Consider the following 21,540-nt stretch of genomic DNA (forward strand, 5'->3'; position numbering starts at 1 on the left):
TCCCAGAACCCTGGGATCATGACCTGAGCCGAAGGCAGACGCTTAACGACTGAGCCACCCAGGTACCCCTTAATCTCCAATATTCTTTAAGCACTTCCTTGCTTCCTGGTATACAAGATATTCCAGGCTCATCTTGTACTCTCTCTGTCCCAGCCCTGGAATCAGCCATTTCTCTAAGAATCTTTTAAATGCAGAAGTACACTTAAAACCAAAATCTAGGTGCTAAGTGTATTCACTAATATCGGAGTGTTGTTGCTTCTAAGCCCTGTCAGTGGACTTGATCAAAATTTAAAACTGCTGGTCTTCAAAAGATACTCTTAAGAAAGTATAAAGACAAGCCACAGACTCGGAAAACACTTGCAAAACACAACCTGATAAAGAACCTGTATCCAGAACTTACTAACAACACTCACAACTCAATAATATGTATAAAACCAATTTAAAAATGGGAAAAGAGGGCCCCTGGGTGTCATAGTCAGTTGAGAGTCTGACTCTTGGTTTCTGCTCAGGTCATGATCTCAGGGTCCTGGGATGGAGCCGTGTGTCAGGGTCCGTGCTCAGCATGGGAATCAGCTTGGGACTCTCCCTCCCTCGCTCCCCCCTCCCAACTCTCTCTCTAGAATAAATAAATCTTTTTTTTAAAAATGGGCAAAAGATCTGAATAGACACTTGACCAAAGAAGAGAGATAAAAGGCCAATAAACACATGAAAAGATGCTCAACATCATTAGTCAACAGGGAAATACAAATCAGAACACTTGAGATACTTGTGTTACAATTTCTAGTTTCATTCCATTGTGGTCAGAAAACATACTTCACATGATTTCAATCCTTTTAAATTCAATGAGACTATTTTATGGTCTATTCTGGAGAATGTCCCATGTGCACCTGAGAAGAATGCATATTCTGCTCCTGTTGGGTGGAGTGCTCTACAGATGACTGTTAGGTCTAGCTGATTCATAGTGTTATTCAAGTCTGTATCTCCTGTTGAACTTCTCTCTAGTTGTTCTATTTGTGAAATAGGGTATTGAAGTTTTAAGTCTCCAACTATTATTGTTGAATTGTCTATTTCTTTTTTTTTTTTTTTAGGGTTTTAAAGATTTTTACTTATTTACTTGAGAGAGCGAGAGTTCAAGCAGGGGGAGGGGCAAAGGGAGAGGGAGAAGCAGGCTCCCCGCTGAGGAGGGAGCCCGACTGGGGACTCGATCCGATGACCCGAGCTGAAGGCAGATGCCTAATTGACTGAGCCACCCAGGTGCCCTATTTTTTAAATTCTATCAATTTTTGCTTTGCATATTTGGGGGCTCTATTACTAGGTACATATATAATTGTTATATTTTCTTAATTTTTTACCACTATAAAATGTCTTTCCCTGTCTCTAGTAACAACTTTTGTTTTAAAAGCCTATTTGGTCTGGTATTAGTATAGCGACTCCAACTTGCTTTTCGTTACTGCTGGCAGGGAATACCTTATTCCATCCTTTTACTTTGAACCCATTTGTGTCTCTGAATCTAAGCTGTGTCTCTTACAAACAGCATATAGTTAGATCATCGTTAAAAAAAATTCATTCCGGGGTGCCTGGGTGGCTCGGTCGTTAGGTGTCTGCCTTCGGCTCAGGTCATGATCCCAGGGTCCTGGGATCAAGCCCCGCATCGGGCTCCCTGCTTGGTGGGAAGCCTGCTTCCCCTCTCACACTCCCCCTGCTTGTGTTCCCTCTCTCGCTGTGTCTCTGTCAAATAAATAAAATCTTTAAAAAAAAAAAAAACTGAACAGAAAGTATAGACATTTCTCATACACTCCCTGTCCCCACACATGCAGAGTCTCCTACACTATTAACATCCCACTAAACTTACACTGACACATCATTATCACCCAAAGTTCATAGTTTACTTTAGGTTCACTCTTGGTGGTGTACATTCTAGGAGTTTTGATGAATGTATAAAGACATGTATCCACCACTGTAGTATAACCAAAATAGTGTCACTGCCCTAAAAATCCTTGGTACTCTCCCTATTCATCGCTCCTTCCCTCTTTACCCCTCCCACAACCACTACCTTTTTCTCGTCTCCATAGTTTTGCCTTTTCCAGAATGTTGCATCTTTGGAACCATACGATAGGTAGCCTTTTCAAATTGGCTTCTTTCACTTAGTAATATGCATTTAATGTTCCTCCATGTGGTTTCATGGCATGATGGGCCATTTCTTTTTGGTGCTGAATAATATTCCATCATCTGGATGACCACAGTTTTATTCCCTCACCTACTGAGGGACATCTTGGTTGTTTCCAAGTTTTTGGCAACTGTGAATAAATCTGCTATAAACACCCATGCACGGGCTTTTGTGTGGATTTAAGTTTTTAGTTCATTTGGGTAAATACCAAGGAGCACAACTGCTGGATCTTATGGTAAGAGTATGTTTAGTTTTGTTAGACACTGCTGAACTGTGTCCCAAAGCAGCTGTACCATTCTGCATTGCCACCAGCAATGAATAAGAATTCCTATTCCTCCACAATTTCACCAGCATTTGTGTTGCCAAATGTTTTAGATTTTGGCCATTCTGATAGTTGTATCATATTATTGCATTGTTAATTCACAATTCCCCAATGACATATGATGTTCAGCTACTTTTCATATGCTAATTGCCATCCACATACCTTTTTTTTTTTTTAAGATTTATTTATTTATTTGAGAGAGCGAGAATGAGAGAGAGTACATGAGAGGGGGGAGGGTCAGAGGGAGAAGCAGGCTCCTCGCGGAGCAGGGAGCCCGATGCGGGACTCGATTCCGGGATTCCAGGATCACGACCTGAGCTGAATGAAGGCAGTTGCTTAACCAACTGAGCCACCCAGGCGCCCCATCCACATACCTTCTTTGGTGAGGTGTCTATTCAGGACTTTTGTCTATTTTGTAATTGGGTTATTGATTTTCTTATTGTTGAGTTTTAAAAGTGCTTTGTGTATTTCGAGTAACAGATGTATCCTTTGTATATTTCGTATATTTTGTATATTTTGTATATTTTGTATATTAGTATATTTCGAGTAATCAGATGTATCCTTTATTAACATTTTTTCCAAGTCTGTGGATTGTCTTCTCATTCTCTTTTCACACTGTCTTTCACAGAGCAAAAGTTTTTAATTTTAATAAAGTTCAGCTTATCGATTCTTTTTTGTGGATCATGTCTTTGGTGGTCTTGTTCCTAAAAAGTCACCACTGTACTCTAGGTCATTTAGGTTTTCCCTGGTCTTATTTCCCAGGAGTTTTATAGTTGTGCATTTTAAGGCTTATGATCCATTTCAATGCAGTTTTCATAAAGGATGTATATATTTGTGTCTAGATGCACTTTTTTGCATGTGGATGTCCACTTGTTACAGGACTATCTCTTGAAAAAAAAAAAAACAATCTTTGCTCCATTGTATTGCCTTTCCTCCTTTATCAAAAATTGGTTGTCTATAGTTATGTAAGTCTATTTCTGAGCCCTCTGTTCCACTGCTCTATTATTTTCTCAATCCCACACTGTATTGATTACTATATCTTTTTTTTTTTTTTTTTTTTTTTATTTGAGACAGAATGAGAGACAGAGAGCATGAGAGGGGGGAGGGTCAGAGGGAGAAGCAGACTCCCCGCCGAGCAGGGAGCCCGATGCGGGACTCGATCCCGGGACTCCAGGATCATGACCTGAGCCGAAGGCAGTCGCTTAACCAACTGAGCCACCCAGGCGCCCTTGATTACTATATCTTTATACTAAGTCTTGAAGTCAGGTCGTGTCAATCCTTCAACTTTGTCGCTCTTCCTCAATATTCAGTTGTCTATTTGGGGTCTTTCACCTCTTCATATAAACTACAGAATCAGTTCTCAATAGCCACAAAGTAACTTGCTAGGATTTTGACTAAAATTTCATTAAATCTACAGATCATGTTGGGAAGAGCCAACATCTTTTTTTTTTTTTTTTTTTTTTAAGATTTTATTTATTTGACAGAGAGAGAGAGAGATTGCACAAGCAGGGGGAGGGGCAGAGGGGGAAGCAGACTCCTCACTGAGCAGGAAGCCCAATGCGGGGCTCGATCCAGGACCCTGGGGGATCATGACCTGAGCCAAAGGCAGATGCTTAACCGACTGAGCCACCCAGGTGCCCCAAGAGCCAACATCTTGACAATATTGAGTCTTTCTATCCATGTACATGGGCTATCTCTCCATTTATTCAGTTCTTCTTTGATTTTGTTCATCACAGTTTTGTAGTTTTTCCTCAGAAGCTGTACACATTTTGTTAAATTTACCTAAGTATTTCATTTTGGGGGGTGTTTATATAAATAGTATGTTTTCAATTTCAAATTCCACTTGTTCATTTCTGGTATATTAAACAGTGATTTGACTTTTGTGTATTAAACCTTGTATCCTGAAAATCTGTTGCAACCACTATATATATTTGTATTTTCAAATACACACACATAGATATGATGGTTCTTTGTCAAGAATGCTGTTGATTGTGTGGCTACAGGGCGGGGGACTGTGACTGAGTGAGGCCAATACATACGAAGTAGCTCTTTACACAGTGCATGCACATGTCAACTTAGTCTCTAATTTTTATTCCTGGTTGCTTTCTTCCACTTTCTTTCCACTCTATCACCTCATGTATTAGTCATACTCTCTCTGTAATTTGTTTATGCTTTTCTCCTTTTTCTTCCCTATTTTTTTTCTTGCAAATGTTTTAAACTCACATTCACTAAATAATCAAAATTAACATCACCAATAAATGGGATAAAGCAACATCACAGGCCTCTTGGAAGGATACATCAATTATCTTCCTGCTAAAAATGCATAACCATCACGATTAAACATCACACAAACCCAAAATGAAGGCTTTTATACAACATCATTGGCCTGTTCTTTAAAAAAAAAAAAAAAAAAAAAAAGTCAAGTCATAAAAGACAAAGGCAGAAGCACTCCAGATAAAGAAAATGAGAGACTTGAGTCAGTGAATGAAATGCATGATCCTGGACTGGATCCTCATCCAGATGGGGGGTGGGGACTATAAAGGACATTTACTGGGACAACTGCTTAAACAGGAATATGGTCTGTACATTAAATAATAGTGTTAAAAACTCCTGATTTTGGTAACTGCACTGTGGTTAGGTAAAAACAAGTCCTTACAGTATATGAGTATTCTGTGTTCTCTTTTTATAGCTTTTTGCAAAGTTTGAAATAATTTCCAAATAAAGTTAAAACACGAGTCTATTCTTATCTGTAGCTCCCTGAGCTGTTAGCTTAGTTGTCTATTTACTTGCATTTAGTGCTCACACCAGTACTAGTCCTTTGGCCGTAATTTCTCTTTAGCTAAGTCCTGAATTTTGATTCATGGCCAGATTTTATCAGCAAACAGCTTACTTTCCAGAAGGACTCACAGATCCTACAGCTTCTAAGTTCTTTCATGATGTTTTTTCAGATGTTTTTCGAAAACATCTGCCTATCTTCTTATCTGTGTAATAACTGCCAGGATAGAACACTCCTGATCATATTTTCTGTCCCTTAGAACTTTGGGAACAGTGTGGCACAGTTTTCTGGCATTGAATGTAGCCATCGTGGGTTGGTTGTTTTTGTTTGTTTGTTTTTTACCTTTTTATAAGGAATATGCCTTTTTTCCCCGGGCAGAATTATCTCTGTATTTCTGAATTTCATTAATAACCAGTGTATGTTTTGGTGTCAATTGCTTTGGACCAATATCCTCCTCCTCCACCACCACCAACCGCCCTGAGTTCCCTGATTGAGCTTCCATACAACCTACCATGTCCTTCCTGTATGCAGACTCAGTTCCTCACTTGGGGGAAATTTCCTTATTTTATCTCCTAACATTTTCTTCTGTTGCATATGTTGAATTCCTTACCTCAGAGATGCTAATTATACTCATTAGGATTATCTATGTCCTCCACAGCTACTATCTTTCCTCTGATGCTTCAGTATCTTTGTTTCCCTCTTTATTATGACTAGCTCAAGCCTTTCCTTCGGATGTTTAGAAAAGTTCATTAGGCTCCTTTCTGTTTCTGATTTATTTAGCAGTCCTGCCATGGTGCTGTTTTGGTCTTCACTCAGTTCCTTTACTCTTCACTTCTTCTGTTCCACTTGTGTCACTTTATCATCTCTCTGAACCCTTGTTTTATTTAAGTCACTGAGGTTTTTATATAACACAAAGCAATATTCCACTTTGGGTAATGCTTTCTCATGGCCTGAATCCCTCACCTCTCTTTGGATTCCTGTGTTCCTTTTTTTTCTTCTTTTGGTACAAAAGACATTCGAGGGTTCATCTTATTATGGGCAGCTCTACCTAGACCTTCTGTTTGTTCACATGTGATATAAATTCATTTTCCCTGATACCTATTCAACTTTATCTGAGACCTTTAATCTTCATCTCCAGGGTACTACGGGAAAACTGGGCACCGTTGCCTACACATCTCTGTAGCTGGAGGGCCGTAGGACAAGGCTGGAGGGGGTGATTTTAAGGGGATGTACACAATCTGTTGGAGGTCTCTTTTGTGGATTTTTCCTTTAGTGCCCCCTCTGAACAAAGGTAATCCTATTCCTGCAGGAATATGTCTTCAGGCTTTAGTCTCAGGCAGATACTACAAAATTGTATTTTTCAACATCTATTCTCACCTCCTCTGCTGCCTTCCCTTCCCAGGGATGGGAATGCAGCCTCATTTATGGCTGGACGTGGTTACATGACACTATTACAGAGACAGGAATTTTCCTCTCCAAATTAAAAGACAAAACCATGTAAAGAGAGTAAAGAGAAGGCCTTTCTGTCTTTCCCCACTTTGGCCCTCCCCCACTTCCTCCTGGAAAGTTTTGCAATGCCTGGAAGTGCAAGAGCCCTGGTGACCAAGGGGTTGACTACACATGCTAAGGGTAGCAGCAGAGCAGAAAGAATGGGCAGGGTTCCCTGAGGACATTCTTGAGTAGAGGACTCACCTGGACTGCCCACCTGTGGACTTATTATCATTTGCTGGGAAGCCCTCCATCTTTTTACTTAAGCCACGCTTTGTTGAACTAGCTACGGAAAATGACAACCAGTAGTTCTTCCTGCCGCTGGCAGAATCCTGCGATGGTCAAAGAGGGCTTCCAGCCTCAAAGATTCTTCTGTGACTTTTCTCCCAGGCTGACTATTCACCTCTTCGATTTAATTTTCCCTAAACTGGGTTTGGCAGAAGGATGGGGAGAAGCAGAGGGATTTGGGGTCACCTGCGTGGCTCAGTCGATTGAGCGTTGAACTCTTGATTTTGGCTTAGGTCATGATCTCAAGGTTGTGGGATCAAGCCCTGTGTCAGGCTCTGTGCTGGGCATGGGGCCTGCTTGGGATTCTCTCTCTCCCTCTGCCCCTCCACCCCTTCTCTCTCTCCTCTCTCCTCTCTCTCCCTCCTTCTCTAAAAAAAAAAAAAATTCTCAGGATTTTGCTACACATTTTCTTTTCTCTTACCACTGGGAACAGTGTCAAAAGAGTCAAACCACAATCATGTTCCTTTTCTTGGTTGTCAATTTTAATGTTTACAGCATGAAGCCAATTGGCTTTATTGGATTTTCCTGGAGACAATTTTTTAATAATCAGAAGAGTGTGTTTACTTCATTAGGTATTGAGGGAGAAAAATTCTGTGATGTTTCACTCAGCCCTACTTGCCCAGAAGTCTCCGAGCCCAGATTAAACCTACAATGGCTAATGTACACTGTTTTAAAAAATAAACTATGACAAGCTAAAAACAGTGTTGCCTTGGGGGTGCCTGGTGGGCTCAGTTTGTAGAACATGTGACTCTTGATTTTGGGGTCATGACTTAGAGTCCCATTCTGGGCAGCAGAGTTTACTTAAAAACAGTGTTCCCTTTCTAAACATTCACGTCTGCGAATTCAACATTTGCAGGCAATTATTCACAAATCAATCTAGATGGTAACCCCAATTTTTTGTAGACTGCATTTGCTGTAACCTCTGTCATAAAGAAGTGTTGATAAAGTACAGTTATTGAGATCTAATCCCTGTCCAGTTTCTACAAACCAACTGTAACCTCATTTTGCAAATAACTGGGAAGGGGAATGGGGGGAGAAATCAACACTGTTGCCAATTTAACAATGTATCTGCAATCCTTACAAAGGGGAATACATGGGAGGTTTGGAAACTATGTATCAGACATTTCAAAAGTAACTATTTCAGGTGACTATTTCTATAGAAGAACTCACATTATTATGATTATTTTTAGTATTCTCTAGGACAGGAAATAATGCTCTGTATCATTTCCATTAATCTTGAAACTACATGACCCTGCCTCATTTTGCACTGTATGCTTCCACTCTCCATGGAGGGCACATGCCCCGCTCATTTGGTGATCAGGCTTCTGGCAACCACAACTCTCTATGACAAAGCTATGACGCTGGAAGTAACTGAAATCAGGTAAAAAAGTAGAAAGAGCAGTCAAGGTTTCTGCATCTTGAGGCCCTGGCTAAAAACAAGATATGCATCTAATCACTCGCTCATTCATTCGAACCTACATGCCATGCACTGTGATTCCCACCATCTCACAGCCTGTGTGGGGAGAAACAGAAGAAACAGCCACAACACAGTGCTGTGAGTGTGACAGAGGATCGTGGAGACTGCTACCTGAACACAGAGCAGGAAGCAGCTGGTCCTGAGGCTAGAGGTCTCGTTCCCCACGTGGGGATGGGGGGAGAAGAGCTGTCAAGGTGGACATGTGAACGGCAGCTGACCAGATGTGGCAGGAAAACACGAGCCAACAGCGTGGACGGTGTCAAAAGAGGAAAGTCAAGGATGTAGGTGGTGGTGCCAAATGTTCACAGGGGATGGAAAGGAAGCCACGCACTTGTGCAGTCACTAGGTAAGCGATGACTCAAGCCAGAGTCATATCAGTGTGCACTGGCGGTGGCGAAAAGCAGACTGCAAGCGACTGGGGAGAAAATGGGAGGTGAAATGAAAGGCAGAAAATAGTACTGCTTTTAAAAGTTTGGAAGTAAAGAAAAAAAGACTGGGCTGTAAGTGTGAACATAATGGCAAGAGTTAGAACCACTTTTAAGGGGCACCTGGGTGGCGCAGTCAATTGAGTGTCCAACTCTGGGTTTTAGCTCAGGTCAGATCAGGATCTCAGGGTTGTGAGATGGGAGCCCCATGTGGGGCTCCACGCTCGGCGGGGAGTCTGCCTGAGATTCTCTCTCTCCCTTTTCCTCTGCCCCTCCCCCTGCCATGCTCATGCACCCTCTAAAATAAATAAGTAAAATCTTAAAAAAAAAAAAAGGACCGCTTTTTTTTTTTTTAAGATTTTATTTATTTATTTGAGAGAGAGAATGAGACAGAGAGCATGAGAGAGGGGAGGGTCAGAGGGAGAAGCAGGCTCCCTGCTGAGCAGGGAGCCCGATGCGGGACTCGATCCCGGGACTCCAGGATCATGACCTGAGCCGAAGGCAGCCGCTTAACCGACTGAGCCCCACCAGGCGCCCCAAAAAAGGACCGCTTTTAAGAGAATGAGAAGGATTTGCCAACCCACAGAAGAGCTGAAGTGGCAATCACACATTGCAGCCACCAGCAGGGATGCACACAGACTTTGGGAGGGACAGTGACAGTCTGAATGGAGAAAGGAGACCGAAAACACCCAAAGCAGATGCATAAACAAAATGTGGTGCCTGCATCCAATAAATACCATTCAGCCCTGACTCCTGCTACAACACGATGAACCCTGAAAACAAGATGCTGAGTGAAAGAAGCCAGTCACAAGAGGTCATCACAAGTGATGGGAAGTGACTGCTTCAACAGATAGGGGGTCTCCTTTTGGGGTGATGAAAACGTTCTGGAACTAGACAGAGGTGACGACCGCACTGCATGATGAATGTACCAAATGCCATTATACACATACACATATACATTATAAATGGCTAAAACAGTAAAGTTCATTACGTGTGTTTACACACACACACACACACACACACCCTGAAGCAGCATGAAACCAGTCAGGCCATCAGGAAGGAAAGTGAAGGTGAAAGCCAACAGTTAATGGCGATTATATAATTATGACAATCTTCATAATCGTCAGTTATCAAGAAGAGGTAAGTTATGTTAACCATGAGGGTTGAACAATACGAAACTGCAAAACAAGCAATTTCATATGGTTCAATCTACTCTGTTCCTTTTTCAAAGACAGGGCAATCTGACCGTCTGTAAAGATTTCTGTCACTATTGATGCCAGATATACCAAGATCTCACAATCCCAACCAATCCTGATTTTTGCTCCCCTCCCCCCCTAAAATAAGTACCCCACTTGGGAAAGGCAACTTCCACAATTTCCTTTGGAAAGGAGAATGTCTGATTGGGAGAGCAGACAAAAAAGAACGCACACACGTGGGTTTTGTTTCTGGTTTTGCCAGCCCTGTTCCAGAGAACTAGGAACAGAGGAGTCCTTCCAACTCCAAGATACAATACTTCACGGGGGCGCACGATGTCCACTAGTCAGTCAGGTCAAATGAGAATTCCTATTTAAAAGTGGAAACTAATATCACTCCCCAACTTTGACCAACCAGTCCTGCTCATTATCAGCCCTCCTAATCTCAGAATATCCTACATCTTTTTAAATTGATAAAGAGAGAGTAGGTTCTACAAAATCACTATCTCAGGGAGGCGGGGATTCTTTTATTTCGATAAATGACCTCACATCCAGTTGACAAACAGGAAATCAAATAGCCCTCATTGTGAAGGAAGTAATCCCAGTGAGATGCTGAAGATGCAGAACAGATTCTGGGGTGTCTTGGGCTTTCTAAGCAAAAAAAAAAAATTATATATATATGTATTTTTTTTGCTGCAGGAAAAAAAAAAAACAATAGAGAGTACATTTCTATAGCATTTCTTGACCCCCACCTACCACATTCCTAGCTCACAAGTTTTTCTTTCTTTCTTTTTTATCCAAAACAATAATAATTATGAAGTAAGTAGAACTAAGTTTTAGTCTCAGTATAGGATAGGAGCAGGGGAGCAGGCCCCAAGTTAATCTGACACGAGGGCAGGTCTTGGCTTCACTGCCTAGATGTGTGTCCTTAGCAAACTGGTCCACTTTTGAGCCTCAGCTTTTCTACAAAATAACCTTCCTATCTCAGAGGTAAGTTATGATGAGTGTGAAACAGACAAAGCCATCAGCTCGATAAATGTTTAGTGAATTACGATGCTACTACATGAAGGATCAGGATAGAACTCAGGTCCTAGGTCAGTATTTAACACATGCCCTGTCAGGCTCATCTGCACTGTCTTAAGTTTAGAAGGTAATGTTCCTGTAGTAATACAATTAAAATTCTTTCTTTTTTCTAAAAGCAAGGTTTCTGCCAAACATGGTGGCTCTGTAGTATATTTCTAAACATAGCTGATCAATAACTTGACTTGACTACAGTAAGTAATAAAGTGAAATTTGTAATTTTACAAAAGTAAGCCGTACTCGGGGCGCCTGGGTGGCTCAGTCATTAAGCGTCTGCCTTTGGCTCAGGTCATGACCCCAGGGTCCTGGGATCGAGCCCCGCATCGGGCTCCCTGCTCTGCTGGAAGCCTGCTTCTCCCTCTCCACTCCCCCTGCTTGTGTTCCCTCTCTCGCTGTGTCTCTGTCAAATAAATAAATAAAATCTTTAAAAAAAAAAAAAAAGTAAGCAGTACTCTAGATTCCTGGAGATTACACAGTAAGAGTAACAGAGCCAGTGAATTAATCAGTCTTCTGTAGACTAAGGTGGCTTCTAAATTATTTTAGATGGCTGATTCTCTCCTTTTTTTTAAAAATAAAAAACAGACACTATAAATATATGTGTGTATATCTGTGTGAGTATGCATATATTTATATTTGTATTTATTTACTTCAAGGAAAGAATTACCCGTAATCCTCCTTGGTAATCAATATCATTGTTAACAAGCTCTACCATTAAAGCCTATTATTTAGTTCATGCCCATTTATTTCTCTTCTGAGTAAAACACAGAACTACGAAGGGCCTAACAACCTGTCCTTTAAAGGGAAGTCACTTTTCTTAGCTGATCCTTGCACACGCTGTTCCGTAACACCCTTCGAAGTCACTGACTTTCAAATTTCTAGTGACAAAACCTTTTCAAAAGGAAGGCAATTCAAATGTCAACATGCAAAAGGAAAGAGCACGGGAGGCAGAGAGCCCTGCAAAGCTCTGCCCAAGGAAGCATGATGCCTCCTTCCACTGCTTTCCGGTTCTGAGTGACAGAAGCAAGAAATGTAATCAACAGTCGAGTTAAGGTCACAACATGAGAGGAAGGGGTGATCTCTCTGTGTTCCTCCCACATATGGAATCTGCTCTCTCTACCAGAGATGGTCCAGGAGGTTGAGGGAAACGCCCCTCTCAGAGATCCTTCTCTTGCAAGAACTTAGAGACACACCGAGAGAGCTACCCAATGTTTTAGATGCTCTAGTTTGTGCCAGGAAAAAAACGACCCCATCTGGTTTCAAAGGGCTTCTATTTCTCATGAACTCCAGTTTCTCATACACTGACTAAAGGAGAGGGCAGTAGCCCTATTTAAGTCAACTTTTCCTGACCCAAATCAGAAAATGGCAAACATTTCTTGACACTATTACCTGAATGAGGGTAAGTCAATTACTATCTTCATGTTCCTGTTCCTTCTTCTACAATTACTTTAGAAATAATGACAGGGCCATCTTCCAGAACTACTGTAAAGATTGAGATGACAGCTATCATTTATTTGTGCTTGTCACCTAGTAAGAGCCAGTGAATGGGAGCTAGTAGTACCAGAAGCATCATCGCCATCCTCGAGTCTGGACAGATGGGACATTTCTTTCATGAAGAATATTGTGGAAAGCTATAATAAAGACTTTAAAGTCTGAAATCAACTCTCCAAAAAGTGCTTTCACCACAAACTGCACCATGTCAACGGGTACTCAATATAATTACCCCAAATTACTCCATCCTAAGTGAGAATTAATCTTTGCAAAGTATGCTGGGGGAAAAAAATTCTCCTGAGGTATAAACTTTATTTACTGACCACACAGTAAAATTCCCTTAAGAATCTCATTTTAAGATTCTGCTGAGGCCAGATGTGACTAACAATTTAGCACTTGGATTCAACCATAAAAGAATAAAAAGCAGAATACGGCAGTCTTTAAAATCAGTTTTGTTTCAGTGCTTAATAAACGTATCACAAATCTTTGTGATTTAAATTCGGAAGCCAATGGGTTGTGGTGAGCTTCTTGCCCATTCCGGGAATAACACATACCACATATCAACGCACACAAGTGCTCACACATACACAGTTCCATTAGGAAATGCTTTAAAAAAAAAATGCTTTAAAGAAAAGCAGAGTTCTATTTAAAAACAGCTGCCAACCCCCACACCAAATCCTTATCCTGGGAATGTGCTTCCTTCAAACCAATTCTGATGAAAGAGAAAAGGAACCTTAAGAGAAAAGTAATTTTGAAATCCAGGCAACAGTAGGGAGAAGATACTGTTCCTTTCCATTTAAGTGCATTGCTATGAGACTGTCTAATAAAGGTCTTATTTTCTACTTGCTCGCAAGTTCCCCGTGTTGTTACCGGTCTTTTTTGTTTTTTGGGTTTGTCTGTTTTTTTTTAAAGACTCTGTCACCTCCCGCCCTGAGTCTTACAGCAGCACCCTTGAAGGCAAGGAGACACAGCACACAGCCAACTTGAAATCCCATTTGCAATGACCCAACCACATCGGGGCCTCCAAGTGCCCTGCCAACAGCAGCAGGTGGGAGCATGGCAGAGCTAGGCGCCCCCCCCACCGCCCCCCGGCCCACTGACCTTGTGATGACCCGTGACTTCGTCCCTGCTTCTCCCCAGCTCCTCAGCAAGTTTCACGTTCTCTTCTTGCAATGCCGAAAGCTGCTGGGACTTCTGAGCTGCTGCCTGCTTGAGGGTTTCTCTGCAAAGGACAGTGTGCACGGTTACCATAGAAACAAGACAAGCAAGGAAACTGTGGGAGACGACCGGCTTCACAGCAACTGAGGAAAATATATCTGGGTCACGTGCCTGATAGGATCTCTAACAGGGAGGCAGCGGCATCTACGTGCCAGAGAGGCTAAATGGCTTTAACCTCTCAGGAGGAGGACTGCCGCCTACAACTATTACATTTTTTTAAAAACCTAATAAACACTATATCCACCCTCTCTCCACCCACACTCACCCCCTTCTATCTAAACACTCCCTGTACAAAAAGCAACGTTACTATTAAAATAAATGACAAACGAAATGGTCAATCCTCTTGTCTTGAGGACTATTTCCGTCAGAAAATTATGCTAAAACCCACTATGTTGATAAAGTGATTTACTTTGCTGCCAAGGTACTCTGGTCTGACTGCACAGATCTGTAATCTGGTTTTTGTTTTTTTTTTTCCGGCAGAAATAAAAATCTAATGGTCCCACATTTGCTGGTATCTGTCGGAGTCAAGTGCTAGCGTGAATCTGAGTATATTTTTAGGACACCTCTCCAGGTGAAATGCCCAAAGGAAATGCGGTTTTCCAATTACATAACAGATGTTTCATTTTGATTGAATTCTTTCCACAATGTTAACTTGTAATTAAAAGAAGAAAATAAAAATACAGCCTGCTGACGTGTATCACGAATATCAGCATATAAAATGTGGACAGGATAAGTATGGTTATTAAACATCTTCCCAATATTAAAATTATCCAAAATATACATCTCAAATTATTTTTTTTTAAAGATTTATTTATTTATTTATTTGACAGAGAGAGAGAGCACAAGCAGGCAGAGTAGCAGGTAGAGGGAGAGGGAGAAGCAGGTTCCCCGCTGAGCAAGGATCCTGATGCGGGGCTCGATCCCAGGACCCCGGGATCATGACCTGAGCCGAAGGCAGACGCTTAACTGACTGAGCCACCCAGGCGCCCCTACATCTCAAATTATTATCCTTTACACATGGATATTGAAAATATTTTGTTTGAGGGGCGCCTGGGTGGCTCAGTTGGTTGGGCGACTGCCTTCGGCTCAGGTCATGATCCTGGAGTCCCGGGATCGAGTCCCACATCAGGCTCCCTGCTCAGCAGGGAGTCTGCTTCTCCCTCTGACCCTCCTCCCTCTCATGCTCTCTGTCTCTCATTGTCTCTCTCGCAAAGAAATAAAATCTTAAAAAAAAATTAAAAAAAAAAAAAAAAGAAAATATTTTGTTTGATCACTGGATTTTAGTTTTCTGTCATGGAAGGTTTTGATGCCACTATAATTTTAAGTCTGTGCTGGCTAAACTCCGCTTAGGGAGCTGTCATACATGGCGAATCCTGAATCAAGTCCTCTGGGTATGAATCCATCTGCTGATGCAGGAACACATCTATTTTTAACTTCAATTGTCTAATGGCATCTTCAGTTTTTTTTAGTTTTAATTCTCCATCCACCTATAATATACATAGCGGGGTAAGGTTTAGGGGAATAAATCTACACAAAAATTCTCCTAGCACATTAAATTAGGTGTTTTACAGAGATGTCTATTTAGCAAGTAAGGAAAAACAGAGACGAGATTTTAGCCTCAGGTCATTCAAAAGCTAGGAGGGTTGGTTTTAATTATGCATGCATACACACCCACACACAAAAACAAAACAGCTAAAGTTCACCTTCTGGCCAAAGTCCATCAGTTCTTGACAAATCTGAAGATTTAACTTAGGACATCCTAAGTCAAACCTTTTACTCCTAGGTGTCACTGCCTACCTCAGGAGCTATTTGGACTCATCATCTGGATGGCCTGTCAGTGGTAAGTTTGTGATCCTGTTCTCTGTCTCTTAAAGATTTTCATCTTTAATGGCTTATTATTATTATCATCATCATCATTATTATTAAGTAGGTTCCACTCCCAGCATGGAGCCCAACTCAGGACCCTGAGATCTAGACCTGAGCTGAGATCAAAAGTCGGATGCTTAACCAACTGAGCCACCCAGGCGCCCCTTAAAGGGTTTTTTTTTTTTAAATCCTTGGTTTCTATTAAGAGCCCACAGTAAAGAGAATTAAAATAAGGAGTCAAAGAAATTTCAAAATGTTCTAAAGTACTGATCTATGAAAGCATTATTTGCTCAACATAAAATCTATAAAATGCTTTCATGAACATTTTCTCAATCAGTCCTCAAAGCCCAGTGAGAGGCTAATATTATTTGTATTTTAAAGATGAAAAAACTGAAGCTCAGGGAAGCAAGAGATTTTCCCTAAATCATAAAGCCAGTAAATTGCAGGAGCAAGAGAACTGGAGTTAAAACTGGCGATGGACCTCAGCTGTGATTCAAATATAGAAACACCTTTCCATTTTTCTTTAGAGTGTAGTGGGTACAGGCATTTCATACAGGAAGAAGGCTCTCATAGCCCAATTTCCGGAAATACTCCAGGGAATAATTCTGAAAATACCTACAAGTATTTCTAACAATTTTTAAAGCTACTTTTCTTTCTACATGACGAAAGACTATCCCAGTGTTAAAACTGAGAGGCAAATACCTATTTTTCACATTGACCTGCAAACATTCTACTTACAAGTCTATTATAAATCAATTAATTGCCACGCTAAATCTATTCTAGATTTATTACTGTGCCAGGTGAGTAATTAAAGACAACAATTACATCATTTTCCCTAAGATTCAAAATTATACGTCAGAGAGAAAACATCTTCTCCACCTGAAAATAGGAGCTGGCTAACCAAAACCAAGAGTTTTCCTAAAACCAGTCTAATAAATAGCACAGAAGGGACACTTAGCTACGGGCGCTGGGTGGCCAGTGCCGAGGGCAATATTACATAGGAGGCAGTTCCAGTTATAACCCCAGTGTCTACACTGGGGCCCATTTTCCTCCACGAATCCAAGTCCTGTCAGGTGAGGGGAGACACCAGGAAAGTTCTAAAGGACCTAAAGCGCCCCAGATACATGCTGAACCACAGAGAAATAATGAGCTGCTCGTTCTCTAGCTTTGAGTACTGAGGAACTAAGGAGCGGTAAAATGACTGCCTTCTCTCCTTTTTTCTTTTTTTTGGAGAAGCACCGTTCCCATTACATAGTACATTTATTTTAGATGGTCCTTGAAATGTGGCCAAGCCTACAGCAGGGAACAGTGAGTCACTGGGGGCAGGGGCTCTTCCAGCCTACTCCCTCTACCAGCTTCTGAAGCCTGTGACTGGAGTCTCCCACTGCCCCTCCCTCCTGCTAAGGAACCCTGGCCACGGTGAACCAGGTCACCGACAGAAGACGCGATTCCCTCAGACCTGGTTGGCCAGAGAAAAGGTGGAGAGACAGAAGCAGCGCAGGCTGTCTGCCCAGTGGTCCTGGTTCCTCCTCACCCAAACTACTCCCCCTCAGGGTCAGAGGTCTGGGGACAATGGCTTCAGGGAGGAGGACAGGCAAGGTTAGAGGGGCAGCAGCAGGGGCCACAGTCTTTTGCTCATGATCCTTTGTGCCCACAGCCAGGAGGCTAGGCTTTTATTATTCAATGGAATCATTCAAAGAAGGGCAGAAAATTTATCTCCTAACAGAGGTAAAACCACCACCCCACATTAACTGGGGATGGGTGACATGACACAGTGATTTAGTGAGGATGTTTAACGCTCAAATACTAGACCGATGCAATGGCCATTATGAGAGACTCCTAAATAGTACTGCAGGAAAGAGGGGTTTTATCGAAGTCCCAAGAGCTCTCTCGGCTAGGTCCACGCTGGCCCTGCCCCTCCATTACCTAGTATGGCCCAGAGAGCTCAGAGGTGGGATTATGGCAGTGGGAGGTTGGTTAGGGAATCTTCTGCTGCTCAGATCCTCCCTCACCAGCTGCCTGTGTGACACAAATGAACTAAAGTCAACAGTGTTCGAACACTCCAGGTCAGCCTAACTACTTGTGTGTCACAGGGCAAAGTCCCGCACCAGACCCGCGGCCACCCTCTCAGAGCTGATGCTAGCTTCGGTTCCCATCACAGTCTGGGTGATGCGGTTTCGGAAGGCCAAGAAACACAAGCTCTTCCTGATGGCCATAAGCACAAGTGTGAACTCAGAAATCTGTGTATGGGAACGGAACTGGTAGGAACTAGGAACTGTCTACATATCGTCTGAAGAAGTATCATTAAAACTAAGACTGAGGTCTGGAAGTGCCAGATCACTATACTGGGCGCCTGAAACTAATGTTACACTGTATGTTAACTGGAGTTTCAATAAAAATGAGAAACAAAAAAACAGAGATTGAGGAAGGGATTGATCGTGTGCCCTGAGTCATTCAGAGGAGATTCTTTCTCGGGCAATTTTACGAACTCTCAGAAGAACCTGACATGTCCTAGGTTTAGTCTGAGCTTGATCAACAAATCGCCTTGAGGATGGAGACTTGGAACTGGTGCTTCTGTCTGACTCAATCTCATGCCTCTATTTGATAAGAACTGGAAGTAAATAATATAAGCCCTGTAAGGGCAGGGGCCATATAAATCCATCTTTGTAGCCTTCCCAGCACGGAAGACACACTCAAACGTTCACCACATTAACTGGCTTTAAATTTTTAGGTTTACACAGTTGATATGGTGTAGCTCTCAGAAAGAAAATCTACACCAAAACTATCATTTCAAATGCCCGATAAACACCAACAATTATGATGATCGGACTTGAAAGGCAAGGATTTGAAGGTGGTGTTGGCAAAGGAAACACAGCCGACCTGTCTGCCTGAAATCGAGGTAGCACACTGATGGATAAACGCTGATTAGAAAGATTCTTCCAGAATTCTCTCATCTGATTTCCATGCCAGAAGATTTGATTACTCTTAAAATCAAGATTATTGATAATCTTGAAAGTGACATGCTTTTTTCTCCCTACAGAAAGGGTTTTGAGAGATTTATTAAGGGTCTGACGCTTCAGACCCTTTAAAGCACACTACTTTAAAAAAAACCTCTGATTCCTCTTGTATTTTCCTCATAAAGTCATATTCGAATCCCAAATGCCCTAACTTATCAGCCAGCACACATTCACTTTGATCCTTTAACCCAGCTATCATTGTGACTTAGCTACCTTCCAGCTAAGTGGTTACAGGGGTTACTTCTCAGGTACGCTACCGCATTTGGGGGGCAGCAAGGGGGCAATTCCTTTTTAAGTACTTGTGAGGTTATTTTTTAAATAATTAGTCTCGTTTTCACTTTCGTAATACTAAGTCCCCCAGTTTCTCTCAAAGGAGATGAACTTACATTTCTTTCCTGAACTCTTCCATTTTTTGGTTCTCTACCGTCAGAAGTTCTTTTGATTTGTTCAGCTCTTCCACATTTTTCAAGTTGTTTTCTTTAAGTGTATCCAACTTAAAGACCAAGAAAAAAAAAACTTGATGAAATTATTTCATTTTCCAGTGACATGACTGGATAGACAAATTATTCATGCAAATGTGCACTAAAAAGATAGGTGACATTAGTCACTTGCACCAAAAAAAAGTCACTGGGTGAGATGACAAATGACCACGTCTATTATAAACTGCAAGCCTCCCCCTTACGTTTAGTCAGACATTCCCTGTACACCTGGCAAAAATGTCAAACTGCTACATGAATTACAACAAAAGTTTGCTTTCATTTTGTGTACAATTCTCAATATTTACCATTGAACTTCCTATTCAAGTATGACTCCTCTTAAAAATAAAAAAACAAATAAATTGCAAAGGCATGACATGAGCAAGGATTATTCTTTGTAATAAAAACAAAAATACCCTTTCCTTCCCCACAGATTAGTAATTTCGGATGTATTTGTCAACCTTAGTACCAAATGTACGGAGTCCTAACTACAAAAATTTTCTGAATCAAGTATCTGTAGGCGGGAGAATATCTGATTATCCATCTTAACTTTGACCTGAAAAGAAAAAAGCCAGGTAAGTGAGGCCAAAAAGCACTCACATTTGTTCAGCCCCATCACCTGCCCACAGGGGATGCAGCCAGCTTAGGGCCTGGCCCTGGTGGGAACGCCAGACACGTTCCTGGAATGAGTGGGGACGTGACCAGCTACAGGCCCTGGCAGGTGACTGGAGTTCTAGGCGCAGGGCCCCGACCAGGGATGGGGAGCTCGCTCGGGGCTGTCCACTGCCCAGGGTATGCTCCTGGCACCACGGCGGCTTCCTGGGACTTGGGTAGTCCTCTCCTACAGCCAGAGACACCTTTGCCGCATCATATGCCACCTGTCAGGAATCCTAGACAGTGCTTCAACGGCTTTACCACCACAGTATTCCTTTTAATGTCCTCTACCATTAATAGAGGAATCTGGAATTCCAGATTCACAGAACAAGAAAAACCAAGTATCAAAATGGGTCCGAAACAATGATTTATCCGGTCTTGTATTCTGGTTGTATAACAAGGACACCAAGGGTTAAGTCATGAAGGCACACAATTCTCCCTGATTCTACCCTCAAAAATTAGATCTATTCCCTAAAATCTTCTCATTTATTTTAGCTTCTATGAGTAATCATCTGATTTTTTAAAATGCTTTTTCTTCTTCTCTTAGGACTATCAGTTCTGTAAATGTAACCCCTTCTATGTCCCATTTTATTCGCCCTATAATTATCTCAAAATGTGCATGTCTTTACAGATCTCCATCTTTGACCTTCCACAGTGAGAAGGCCTAGCCTCTACAAATCAGCTACTCAATGTGGCTAGCCCTTCCTTTGCTTTAATTCCTTAATGTCTCACCTGACTATCCCTTTCAAAAGCATCTGAAGTTCTACAGAACCTCACATAACTACTTTGGCGAATCCATCTGCTTAGGATTCAGAGGTAACTGCTTCCCAAAGAAAGAAAGGGTTGGTATGAGCTGGGAGTGGGGAGGACGGGGATCAAAAATGGGTCCAGGAAGAATGAGAAATGTGCTACTTTGCACAGAATCGAAGCGATCTCGATGCCGCAAGTCTGTCTGAGACCCAGAAGTAGCTGTTTGGAGAGGACACAAAAGGGAACCAGGACTGAGTGAGGCCAAGAAAAGGCCTACGTCAAACTCAGGGCTGAAGAGTGGAATTTAGTGGCTCGAGGTGGGAGAGAGTCGAGGGGAAAAAGTGTGTGTGATTTCAGATCAAAGATACAAAAACGAGAGTGTTACGAGTACCTCTCTCATCAGTTCCATCACTGAAGTTACTGGAGAAAGCCACGCTATTGGGGTTTTCCCCTCATTTTTTTTTAAAGGTTGATCCTATTAAATGAGTAATGAAGTCATATACTTTATTTAATATTATCGTGGTTCTGGTGTACATTCAACTCCACTAACACAGATCAAACCTGTATGAGGCCACACTTCAAAAAATAAACAATCCTGAGTTAGTGATCAAACATTCCATGAAGTCGGTAAGCTGTCCTTTGTACAAAAAGCCATTTAAATCTGATTACTTCATTCTGTAGTTTTTCATTTGTTTGCTTGGTATCCTCCAAGGAGGCCAGAGTTTCACTCTTCTCTTTGGTCATCTGTTCCATTATCTGCATGGCGTCTTCTGCCGTTTGAGCAGCCTGAACACAAGAAAGCACTGTGAGAAATGAGGACAGCCCTCAGCAAGCCCATCGGGGACACTCAGGCTG

The 21,540-nt window shown here is 41.8% G+C and overlaps 1 protein-coding gene across 1 annotated transcript in view; it reads right to left on the minus strand.

The window, feature by feature from the left end:
- CLIP1 (CAP-Gly domain containing linker protein 1) overlaps positions 1–21,540 on the minus strand; it is a 66,942-nt gene that overhangs the window by 14,234 nt on the left and 31,168 nt on the right. Inside the window, exons 15-17 of the mRNA XM_081800958.1 lie at positions 21,355–21,471; positions 19,192–19,298; positions 13,806–13,926 (exon numbers count right to left, since the gene is read on the minus strand). Coding sequence (XP_081657084.1) covers positions 13,806–13,926; positions 19,192–19,298; positions 21,355–21,471 — 345 coding nt within the window. The remainder of the gene's footprint in view (positions 1–13,805; positions 13,927–19,191; positions 19,299–21,354; positions 21,472–21,540) is intronic.

Source organism: Leptonychotes weddellii, chromosome 13, assembly GCF_054177405.1.
Source record: "Leptonychotes weddellii isolate Sample4059 chromosome 13, ASM5417740v2, whole genome shotgun sequence".
NCBI lineage: Eukaryota > Metazoa > Chordata > Mammalia > Carnivora > Phocidae > Leptonychotes > Leptonychotes weddellii.